Raw genomic sequence first — 12,777 nt, 5'->3', positions numbered from 1 at the left:
AGGGAGAAACAGTGTCGCCGTACAGGGTAGGTCTACCTCACGCTGTTTAAAAATCCGACGTCTAATTTGCGCTTTGCTTTTCACTTTATTTTAACAAAAAGAGAGTAAACATAGGAATCTTTTCCCTTAAAAAGTTTTTTTTTTTTTTAAGTCTCTGCATTAATCAGAAAGAAACTAGATTTGTCCCGTCACTTCCTTCCCTTAAAACGGAAACAATAGTATTAACAAACAAAACGTCAGGGCGCAAGAGTGCCTGGTCTAAGTTTATAAGTATTGAATTACCCGAAACTGCGGGGACGCCAAAAAAGGACAAAAAAAAATTGGTTTTTAAATTTTTTTTATTGCGGTTTTTGGTAATTAAACATTGACAATCGTATATTTATTTGCCTACTTCGTTTTACGGCTTCGGACTGTGTCTACTTCAACACACTTTCTTTGTCAGGTAACAGACAAGTTCTACCGACGCGCGTGTTCGAAAAAACCGCCATCCCGTTGTCGCCGCCCTTCTAAGTTCCGTCAATCCTCTCTCCCAACCTCCTTCCCCTTCAACAATCACGTGACCCACTGACGTCACAATCTATCGCGCATGCGCCAAGGCAGTCCAGCAAGTTCGCTCCTCGCCTCGGTCGCTCGCTCCTGCTGCTGGCCCGCCGCCTGCGAATCTTCCCGCAGTCTGTTGTGAGGTCTTGAACGGAGCACTTCTCCGGGGGTCGGCGCAGGCAACGGATGGACGCCTAAAACGTTAGCTCAGATGTCTCGTGCTCCAGCGAACTCTCCTTCAACCGGTGTCACCCTGTGATACAGGCTCACGTGTGAGACGTCTTTCAGCTCCACCTTCGGCTCCGAAATGACAACTTCCCTTAGAGGTGGCTCTTTGAACGCTGCGGTGCGGTGGTCAGCGCTTCTACTAGCGCTGCTCCAAATTGTTTGGCTACCGTACGTCTCGGCACAGGTGAGTGGATCGGGAAAAATCCATCTATTTGTTCCATATTGATCCTACACATTTTGTTTTCTTTGCTTTTGTTCCCAAGTCTTGGGTTTTGAAAATGTTTATATTCTATATCTTAAATATTTTCAGTTGGTTTTTTGAAGCGTGTTAGACACCAAATTATGCATCCTCGTTCTGACGGTAGCAACGTAGTTTGTTGCATGGTGTCAAGCTGCCTTGTACCTAGGAGAAAGAACGCGCAGAAAAAAGATACCCCCGGCATTTGTTTTTAATAAACATAATTTCGTATCTGTCATTGGTAATTACATCTTCCAGAATTTAATATTTAAAGCACCACGCTTTTTTATGAAACAAAAAAAAAAGTATAGTATTTTAGACATGCTACGGTCCCTGCGTGTAGGTACTCGATATTTACTAAATTGGGAAACGAACCCTATTATTGCGTTTATGACCTGAACCATTGGCCTTGTTCGCTCGTTATGGTGGCGTACAATCGTCTTTTGAGACGTCGATTAAATTTTTACTTACGTCTGTTCTGCCCCTGCGCAAGGTAAGTGTAAACAAATTAGCAAAACAGTTTGACGGGAAAGGCATTCGCGTGATTGGTCTAATTATCTTTCAGTCGTCCGACCCTGGAGATAATCTCGTCCAAATAATAATACAGTAGGTTCAATTCACGTCAAATGACATGTAAAAGCGGCAATCGATGATTTCATCGCTAGGTTACCTGAGAAGCCTACCCCATGTGGGTTTGGCTAGAAATTATCCACTTGGAATGTCAATATTTATCTCCTACATTTTATGGATATCGATATGTTCTTTGTTGTCCAGTCAGACATTTTATTTTTACGGAAATTTAATTTCATTTGTTAACCTTTAAATTTAAGTGTTTAAAGTCAAGAGATCTAAAATGACGTTGAAGAGGGGCAGACACGATTTATACTCATCAGCTGACTGGCAGACAGCAAAAGCAAAATCTTCCAAACTCAGTCAATGACTTAATTGCCATTGTTGAACAAAACAAAAACGTAATAAGGCCTTCCTGCACCTTTCGTTTGGGATTACTTTTTCTCTTCACCGTCATCTTCCGACTCCTTGTACCGGACTGACCTTGAACTACTTAAGACTCGGAATTCCGGTTGTCGGTACCGACAAGTGCAAGTTGCGCATTAGTTCGTCGAATCGATATCAATACAAAATAGATAGGGGGAATCCGATTGGACCGGTAGCAGTTGTAACTTAATATTTTTATTATGTGTCGTATTCGAGAGTTGCGCGCTCTAACAAAATGCAAGAAGCAGTCCCGGTAACCCTCTCTTGTTTGTTTGTTTTTGTGTGCGATATGCAAACGAAAAAGTTCAACCGACATAGCATGTCATATATGTATACGCCGCCCTTTTGTTAGCTTGTGCTGAAATGCTAACTTAATTACATATTATCTCACCGACTTCTCTCTTTACAGTACATCACGCGTTGTCCATCGACATTCTTTTGTAATTTCATCGCAACCTTAGCGCAATGTAGCTTTCGCAGCTGATGCGACCAAAACAAAAATCAGATTTATTCGATAGTTTACCGATGTCACTCCCTGACGCGCGTTTAGAATAATTACCGACCTACACGTATTTACGATGTGAAGGGGAATACACGACTCCTTATCCAAACAAAGTTTTAATGTCCCGAAACGTGTGAAACCTACACTTGCACCGGCCTGCTGTATACACTGAAAACGACATCTTCACAATTCGCTCGCGAAAACAAACTCTGAAGGGTTATCAATGCTTCTACGTTCCGCCTGAAGTCGGTTTACTGATCGAAGAATGGCACTCCAAGTTTACACCTCCGCTGTAGCCATTACTGCGAATTAAAATGGCGCTTAAGGGTGACTTCATATTTACTAACTCTGCGCTGGTCTTGCTCTCTTGTTTCGTGCTACAGTCAGCCGGTACTTGCACACGTTCTCAAGTAGTACTTTAATTATTTATCATTATCTCAAGTTTTGTTCTGTGTCTTTCTTCCTGTGTAACAAACAGCACGAACGATTTACGTAAAATACTCTAAATGTCTCATCAGAATCTCTGAACACAATTTTCGTATCGCTTTCTAGATTGGAAACTCATTTACATCTTGGCAGTGCAACAATAATCCACTATTATTTAGGTAAAGAGCTTAAAAATTATGCACGCTTTAAGCAACCCCCACCAGGTAACAAGTCAGAAGTGCCGAATACCTCGGCGTAACCTAACGAAGGCGCAGATTGAACACGAGTGGCTGCGTCGATCTTCCGCCGACGCTCGTGTTTGCGGTCTGTGAATGCACGACCTCCAGCCGAAGGTTTCCGCAACGCTCGTGTCAAATCCTTAGCCGTTCTTATGCGACGCCGAAAACCCAGCCCTTCGGCTCTGCTATAATGGAGGATGGCGCTATAAGCGCCTTACCCCGCTAAACCCCGACAAACATTCATTTCTGTACTCTAAATTACTAAGTGTTTTCTTTTTTTTTTTTTTTTTTAAGGGGAGGAGGCTTGAAAGTATTGTGGACAAAAAAAAGTTTTGAAAGATACACTGATGCGGTTTGTGCTGGTGCGTTTTACGGCCAGGGGGACATATTGTAGGGGGCTAGTCGTTGGAAAGAGCCGAATAATTAACTGAAATTTTCATTACCGCTTTAATGAATCAAAGTTACAACAAATTTCAGTTGATTACACGACTAGCGTGTGAAATAACCTGATATAATATAGCCCCCTGGTTGCATAACTCACCTGCGAAAACGGCGTTAATGTACATTTTATGATTCCGTTTAATTATATATGTTCGAATTAAAATCAGAATCCCTGTACGACACTATCAGCTTTGCAGTGATTCTAGCGACCTTCCACGGGGACGCTTGTTCACCAACGCAAACTTTCGAGGTCAATAGTTGAACCTCAATCCTAAATAAAACAAAGCAAGAGTTGATTTATGAAGGGTGTTTTTCAAATGTTGGGGATCAGTGTTTTTTTTTTACTTAAGGAGGCATTACAAAACTCTGGAAATGCGAAACATTTGGACCAGATTTGCAATCTCTCATTGCAACGTTCACAGAAACAGTCAAAGCTACGTGCACGTAGGAATCGGTTAGGGTTTTTAAAAACTCCACACCATCTTATCGCGGTTCTGTAAAGTGCGGCATCCTGTTATCCATAGCTCTTTAACCGTGTTATCGTTTGGCGATGGTGGCCTCTCTACGTGTGGGAAATCCGATAGCCTGATACTGCCCACGCTAGATAAATGAACGAGTGTGTTTTTGTGTGTTTGATTTTACGGGATATCCTACTTTTTGCCATGCACCTGCATGTATACTTATTGCGTACTTCTTTTGGCGTTGAAAATGTACTTCAATTCCTGCTTAAATAAATTAATATATTAATGTTGCTATCCAGACGGCTTTAAGTTCACTAAAATACGGCTAGATTGTAAATTTGTTTTGTCGAAATATAAAAGAAAACATTACCTACAAGTAAAAAAAAGCTATTTTCCCATGGATGGACTAATTATGAAACATTAGCTATCAAAGGATCCCATTGCCCCAGCACCATTCATTGGTTTTGCTCTTTTTTCTTATTATCCATAGCTGCCCATAGCAACATTTTGGGTTGTATACGTACATAGCACTTGCATGAAGCATACCTGGCTGCCTCTTGATGCACCCTAATGTTTTATGTAACCAGGCATATTAACGCGCAATCACGTAAAGGCTTGTTCACACATGCAGCGAAGCGCTACAAGTAAGCGCTGACCTCGCGCTAAGCGCGTGCTGACGGGAGCGTTCACCAGCATTGTATCGCACCGTCGATACAATGCTGGAATATCATCCAAAACAAACTACAAATAGCAACTTTCGTCGGTAGAAAATATACAGTTTTCAATGTTTAACGGCCTATTTGGAAACAGTAACCATGACCATTTGTTTACTTCGAAGAATTAAAAACGGCAAATAAAAACACCTAAACGCAATGGAAGAATCAGAGTTAATACCTCTCTTTACCTTTAAATTTCAAAATAGTGCATATAAAACCCGTGTTTAGAAACCCGAGTTCTATCATCTATATAATTTATGCATAAAAACTTCCATTAAGAATCAAAAGCACAGGCCATGCGTGCAAAGACGAGTCACAGAGATACTGGTAGTTTTGTAAGAGAGAACGTGCAGTCGACCTGGATCGGAAACGACATACTTGTACATCCTAAAAACTTGTCCTCGTCCGTTCTTTTTTTTTTTTTTTTTTTTTTTTTTGCCTGATTTTAGGGTTTACGAGTATAACTGGTAGTTGTCCAAGATAAGTGAAGGACTTCATAAATCGTTACCCTGTAGGTATATTCTAAGTAGGATTTTCGTTTCTTCAATAACCTACATTATAAAGTACAAAATGCTTGCACACTGATTTGATTTTGCAGGGGAATTCAATCGACTGGACAAGGATTGGTGTAAACTTGCTTCTACGAAAAATATAACGCGTGTTTCTTCTTGAAATTTAAACAATAATGCATGCTGGCGCCATGAAAAATACACTAGCTAAGGGGTCTTGTAGCCTGATTAGTGAATCAATCATTCACTGTTCTATAAAAGCCCAGCTTGAAAAGTAACTAGGGTCGCTGGGAACGTAAACAAGCAAAAAAGATGAATACGGGTATTTTTTTTGTGATTGAATGAATGAGGAAAATTTGTTATTGCATGTTTATATAATGAACTATTGCGTGTGCCTTTTTTATTTTGTTTTATTTTTAATCGCACATCGTCTTAACCATTGAAAGTGCTTTACTTCTGAAGTATTGTTTACTCCAAGATAAGTATGCAGGTATTTCATTTTTTTTTTTTCGGGTGTGTGTCTTCAACTACGCAACCAGTTGATTTTAAGTGCAACAAGGCTTCGGTCTCATTGAACTCCATACAAACAAAAAACTGTAATCACGAAATATACTTAGGGGAAATCTGTATATCAAATCCTTATCTGATACGCCACTAAACACGCACCAATCATGTTAAAAGTTTAAGAGCAATTTCTCTCAAACCAGAGGAAAGATGATGCATCCTGTGAACAATATCGCACGATATGCAACAATTATTTTTAAAAGATCTAAACTACTTCTGAACTTATTTTGGTGTTAACTTCGTACTACGGGGTTCTGTACAAACAATGCGATTGCTCGTATCCGCTTCCTACTTCCATATAAAGAGCGCGATCAATGATACATTACCGAGAGCGATCGGTGTATGCAGAGGGGCTTAGAAGGACGTAATGATGCAAGGCGGGTCCGTGGTTCACGCAGGTTCCCGGCACTGTGCTCGGAGATTTATCTTCGATCGCGTTTCCTCTGCAAGCTGAGCACCATTGCAAATAATCTTTTATGACATCTTTCGAGAATGCAGCTGATGTTACAGCCTTAAAGGGACGGGGTCATAAACCTCTTTGACACACCTTTAAGAAAACCCAGGAGAATCACCGAAATTTCCGCTGGAAAGCACAGCTTAAAATAAATAAATTATATACCGGCATGACATTACACACCGGGTTGAGAAGAAACTCCGCGATTACTAAAGTCGAATGGGCCCCTGCACCCCAATTTCTCAGGAAATGTCTGCGCACAGAGACCAATTAAATGAATCATCCGGAAATCCCTGGAGGGACAAGAATTTCGGGAGAGACCTTTCGGGCCAGTGGTTTGTGCGCGCGGTCATTCCTTTTTCTTTTTTTTCAAACTTCTTATGGTCATTGTATATTTACTTGGCTCAGCCTGTTCTAGTGCTAATGCGTACCCCTGTATTACTGTTAGCGGAGCGACGACCTAAGCCAAAAAAGTCCTGTAATTCCACAAAATTAAATTTGCATACCCTTCACGTAGCAGCGCATTTTTAGTTAGGTCACGAGCACTAAGCTCCGAATTATTGTTTATCTAACTATGCTCGTTTTTGGTTATTAAACATCGCAGTCGTATTTATGCAAAATAGAAGCAAACCACCCTGTAAACATTTTATTGGAAACGAAACCACCAAAGGCTCAGTAAAAATAGCAAATGCAGACTCCAAAATAACGACGAAAATTATTACGCAGGAATATCAAAAGGCTGAGTAAATTAAACCAAAACTTCGTTATTTCTTTAGTTACCTTAATTGTAATAAGATAGATTCAGAAGAAATGCAGCTGCTTGTGATTTAAATACATTTGGGCTCAAGGTACCGCGTAAGAATAACCAAAATGAACGAACAAGACAAGTCCCGAAAAAAGCCCGGGGCTGTCGTTATTTCATTAATTTTGTATCTATTTTGCATTGTTTTGTTTCCGCTCTTGCTAATATTTTCAGCATGAGCCAATGATACTTTTTAAGTGTCACCGTTGCAGGTGGCATTTCAGTATCAACCGAACAAGGGCAGTTAATTGGCCCTTGTATTTGGTCTACTCCTAACGGATATGCACGGTGCTGTCAATATGTATTGCGGTTTATGACAAGCCTTGCTTTAACGGCTGAATTAATATTCCCGTCTGAATATTAATCTACGAGAACTCGCATAAGGCCACTTCTCATTAAAACAACCGGGAGTTTTGTTTGTCATGCTGTGCCACAGGAAAGGCTTGGATTGTGATTTGTTTCGTTTATTTGATATGTTGCCTCGATCGGTATCGGGAGTCGGTGTAGTCGTATCAATAACCAGCGTCGCATACAAATTATGTTAGCAAAACTGGTTTTTCCCCTATGCCACGGAACGTTGAAAAATTATCCACCTCTCGCCCCCTTTTTCCTCGCCAAGTCGTTACACAAATCTCAACAGCAAACATTAGCTTTAGTAATTGCGTTTTGTCACTAACGTTTCGAGGCAGCGCGTTTGATCTGTGACCACCAAATTTCCGCTATTTCCGGGATCTGTGCTTCTCGCAAACATCGGCCCTAGCTTACGGCGTTTGTTAGCTGGAAGTATAAAGGTTGAACCTTAAACCCAAGCAGGGGAGTGGTAGGTGAGGCTGGTCCCACAATATGGAGCCCGCGTACCCTTGCATTCTGTGCAATCCAGTGCGCCCCACTTCTCTGTGAAGTATTTGGGATATAAAATCACCAAGCTATACGGAAGAAGCTAGCTCGCTAATCTCGAAACTGAAAATATGCTTAGACCTGGTTCAATAACAGGACAGGATTTTTTTTTTCGGTTGTGCACCATCAATTAGCTATGTTTGGAGATTTGCGTCTCTCTTTGTCCCCTTGTTTCTATTCTCCAGAGATTATTCTAGTCATTTTTGTCCAGCTCACTTACACCTTTGCATTAATTGCATTATCATCATAACCTTAAAATGCAGGCCGTTCATCCTTGTTGGTGCCAGCCTGGTAGCAGCTGATAAAACCCGTTTGATCTACTTACGTACAACTCCTGGTTAGCTCAGTCGGTAGAGCGCTCCTTTGGAAGTGGAGAGGTTCCTGGTTTGATACCAGGACCAGTCAAATTGTTTCGGTCGCTCACCAGTTACCTAACTGTGTTTGAGATTTGTGTTTTTTCTTTTGTCCCCCTTGTTCTCTTTCTCTAGGAATAAGTTTCGTCATTCTTATCCACCTCGCGTGCACCTTAGCATTAATTTCATTATAAACATAACCTTAAAATGCAGGCCGTTCACCTTTTTTGGTGTTAGACTGGTGGCAGCTTATGAAACCCGTTTGCTCTACTGACGTACAAAGCCTGGTTAGCTCAGTTGGAAGAGCGCTCCACTGGAAATAGAGAGTCCCTGGTTTGATACCAGGACCAGTCGAATATTTTCGGTCGCGCACTAGTCACCTATAGCTGTGTTCGAAGATTTGTGTTTGTCCTGTGTCCCCTTGTTCACCTTCTCCGGGGATTATTTGCATCAAAAGGAACATGTACGACACACAAGCGCTGACTTGCAACTTGATTTATCCACAAAAGGTAGACGAGAACGTACTGAAAGCCACGCTAGGTCAGAGCGTGACACACACCACACCAACCTGACACAGCACCCTCTAATTAACATGGCTTTGCCCCATAATCCTACCTAGAAACAAGGTTTCTGGTTGAAGCATGTGTCAAAGATGGATGGCTGATGCACGGTCCCCCAAACTATTAGTACAATGCGCTTCGAAATTTTCGCCAGTCGTCTTGACTGGATAATACGGACATTTAGCAAACCTTTACCTTTCTCCGCGTACCGCATGCACTATACCGGAGCCTTTGAAGCATGCTTTTACGCGCGCGCCCGGGTGATACCGTGAACCGCGGGGCGCGCGTTTAAAAACAGGCTTCAAAGGCTTCGGTATACTGCGATAAGCGGAACGCGGTAATGGTTTAATGAAAGTCGCTATTGTTGAGTCGTTAAAAATTGGAGAACGCAAGCAGATATTGCAATGTAGGGGGAGATGACCGCCCACCGTAAATTTCAGTGAACGATTATGCTCTAGAAGGCGGTCATTCAGGCAGCGGCCTGTTTGGCCCACATAGCTTCTATTACACGTTAGCGGGATTCTGCACAGAACGCAAGTTGAATTCGCGCCACATAGGGGCGTGCCTGTAGCGCTTCTACTCTTGACTTTTGTTAAGGTCTTCTGCCATTGAGTGAACCTTGGAGTAGATTTGCGCCATTCTTTTGGGAGCCGGAAACACTATAGGCACATCGTACCTTTTTGCTGGCTACTCTTTTTAAATTATGCGATGTTTTGTGCATATATGGTACAACCACCATTCGTTTCTGGTGATCTATAGACCTTTTCATCCTCCTCCGCATGGGCGCTGCCATCTTGGAATCACGTGACGCGGCAGCCATTAGGTTGCTTCAACTTGCTGCTCTGCTCTCCCCTCCGCGCCTTGGCGGATGCGTTGTATTCGTGTTTTTCGTCGTGTTTCACCGCGCTTGCCTGCCTTACTTCGGAAACTGTAGTCCGATACGTCTACTCGACGACTCCTGAGGTTTGTTTACTAATAGTGGCGGAGGATTTTCAGTAAGAAGCGCGTATATTTATATCGCGCATTTAGGATCGCAAGGTGTCAAGAATAGCCAGCACAAGGAGACTATTTGTATTCCCTGAAAGTATAGTTCTTTGTATTCATAATATATCGAAAACAGTTTCTTTTGATTATGTGAGGAAACTCGCGGAGGAGGTAGACAACGAACATTTAACTTGTATTTTATCTGAGGCTAGAAGTAATGGTAAGTCAACATCAGACGATTTGTTTGTTCATAATATCACACCTACATGTGTATGAGGTTCACAATCTCTTTTTTTGCGACGTAGACATTCGGTTGGTCGGTTTACTTATGAAGTTTAAAAAATTGTATACCGTGCTCACTTCCATTTTGACAGTCATTTAAAAGAATTATTGATTACATCTAGATAACCAATGCCCTCTACTTAATTTATTTAACACAAAGGTTGGGACCTCCCGCCTAAGAAACTGACAGATGCACTTAACAGTAGCGAGTTCTTGAATAGCGTGCAGAAAGAAATAACGTCGTTTCTAATTGCAAATCCAAAACGCGTTTGGGTTCGGCGCATGCGCAATAATGACGACGTTTTTTTCTTTTACTTACGTTGTTTTATCTTTTGCCAGTATCTAAAATCCGCAATAATTGACGCCCCCCCCTCCCCCCCCCCCCCCCCACACACACACACACAAAAAAAAAAGAACCGTCTGCATAACAATTATTTGAGTCCAGGATTGTCGATGGCGAACAGAGGTTTACTATTTGTGGTTGGCTACGCCGAAATTTCTAAAGCGAATTTGTTCTAAGAAATAAATATTTGTTCACACACATCCGTGAAGTGGTGCCTAGCGCTAGAATTTAGCACAACTTTCCGAGGTATTTCTCCTCCTGCGCCCTTTAATTTTATTTGGCTAATATTACTGTAGACAAATGCCAGATTTAATTTGACAGGCCTGTCACTTATATGATATCCTGAGTGAGTGTTCATATAAAAAAATGCATTTCCTAGGGCAAATATCGCGAAATGCTGCCTATAAGTACTAAAAAAAGAGGCCGAGACGATATTATTTGTTTATATCAATTATCTGCGTCATTACATCTGTTCTGGTCAATTCAGAGCATTGCTAATCAAGCTGTCGATATGCTTCCCCCCTTTACATTCACATGTTACTCTCTTCATTCGTGTGTTTTTCTGGAAACTGGTGTCATCGGGTACGGCCATACACGATGGTACTCTTCCCTGTACATCAGTCAGGCCTTTCGTAACCGACCATAATCAGATACATCAAAGAAGTTGGTAAAGAAAGCCCGCAATTAAGGATAAAATACACCTCGTAGTCATCAAAGTGGCTCATTACTACTGTTTCAGTGGTTGTGAGCTCCCAGGGAAATAATTGTATCACAAAATTAAGCAAAAACAACGTAAAATAGCAACATAGCCGCGTTCACGTTGAAACCGAAACCAACCAAATTGAAGCAACCCAATGGCGCCGAGTGCGTCAGCACCCTCTGTCCGCCGGTGAGGCAACTACTAAAATGAAAAGGTCTATAGGTTTCCTTTGCTGACTCCCTTTTATCTCACGTACCGAGGCCCCCGCCTCCTCGTTCGAAACCTTTGAAGGGAAGCCCGACGAACGGAGCCTCTCGACTTGAGTTTTAAAACTACCCCCGACGGTGTTAAAGGGGCCCACCAACAATTTTCTGACCGGTTTGAAGTTCGCGCTGAAACGGAGCTCCATGAAAGCAGGAACACCGAGGGAAAAAAAATATTACAGAAATTCGCAATATTTTGTGAGTTATTAGAAAACTAAATATTGCAGAAAACAACTTTAAATAAGCAAAACATTGCTCTTCATGACGTAAAATGAAACAGTTTAGCGATTGGAGCAAAGCGGTGGGCCAATGGGAGCCAAGCGTCGGCCCGGGCGATTTGGAGCAAAGCGTCGGCCCGGTCGGCTCGTCGGCCATTAGGCCTAGCTGTAACCATCGTAGCTTTGGAATCGGGTTGCCATCATCGATGAATTCACCGGGCTTATCGGATTTTGTGTGCGGAGCTGGGCGTCGCGCCGTACGAGGACACTCCACGCAAGCGCCGCGACGCGTCTCTGCCTCAGTCCGCTTCGACTGCCGCGGAAGACTCGTCTCCCGCAACTCCGCCACCGGAGCCACTTCGGCGAGTAGGAGCTACAAACTGGTGAGCGATCCCGTTGGGCAAAAGCTGGGTCCCGTCGCCGCACTTCACTCAAACAGTGAAAAGTCTGTCAGAGCACTAAAAGAAAATAAGGGTTCCGCTGGCTCCTCTTACTGCTTTTAGTTGACCGGGACCGGGGGCAAACAAGTGAAAATACGATGCGCATCGTCTGCACGGATCACTTGTCGTCTGCTCGCGATGGTACGTCGCGGACGCCGCTGGGAGGCGCGCATGAGCGACAAGGCGCAACAAGGCGTTGTTTTCGCCCTTTTTGAACTTTACTTTGCAACTTTATTAGCTCTATAAAAATGACTTGTTAGAGAAAGAATGACGGTTAACGTGTGATATACTTTATTTCGCTTCAAAATTCCTGGGACGGCTCTCGCCAATCACACCCAGAGAATGTGACGTATAGTGAAAGGGAGCGCCGTTATGCGCGCGCATTCGGCACCTCGCGGCGCTACCGTCGGAGGAGGTGTTTCCGAGTTGTCAAATTAAAATATGATGCGCTAATATTTTCAAACTCTTTCGTTGTCCACTGGGTTTCCGGGACCACTAGCGTGTAGAAACCCCAAAAAAAAGTCGACGCTCAAATACTGTTGGAGGGCCCCTTTAAATAAGGACTTCGTAAGCGCAGACCCAAACATGGAAATCGCAATTCCCCTTTATACAAATTTCAAA

At 42.6% G+C, this 12,777-nt stretch overlaps 1 protein-coding gene across 2 annotated transcripts in view; it reads left to right on the top strand.

Moving 5' to 3' along the window:
* The first annotated feature begins 600 nt into the window (after positions 1-600).
* LOC8032494 (SPARC-related modular calcium-binding protein 2) overlaps positions 601-12,777 on the top strand; it is a 120,482-nt gene continuing 108,305 nt past the window's right edge. For both annotated transcript variants that reach the window (XM_040222137.2, XM_040505197.1), the window contains exon 1: positions 601-952. In XM_040222137.2, the coding sequence (XP_040078071.1) occupies positions 848-952 (105 nt within the window). In that variant the 5' untranslated portion in view covers positions 601-847. The remainder of the gene's footprint in view (positions 953-12,777) is intronic.

This window comes from Ixodes scapularis, unplaced genomic scaffold (genome assembly GCF_016920785.2).
Source record: "Ixodes scapularis isolate PalLabHiFi unplaced genomic scaffold, ASM1692078v2 PGA_scaffold10__122_contigs__length_95168666, whole genome shotgun sequence".
In the NCBI taxonomy this organism is placed as follows: domain Eukaryota; kingdom Metazoa; phylum Arthropoda; class Arachnida; order Ixodida; family Ixodidae; genus Ixodes; species Ixodes scapularis.
Note: the sequence above shows the minus strand (reverse complement) of the source record. Positions and strands in the feature narration are given on the sequence as shown.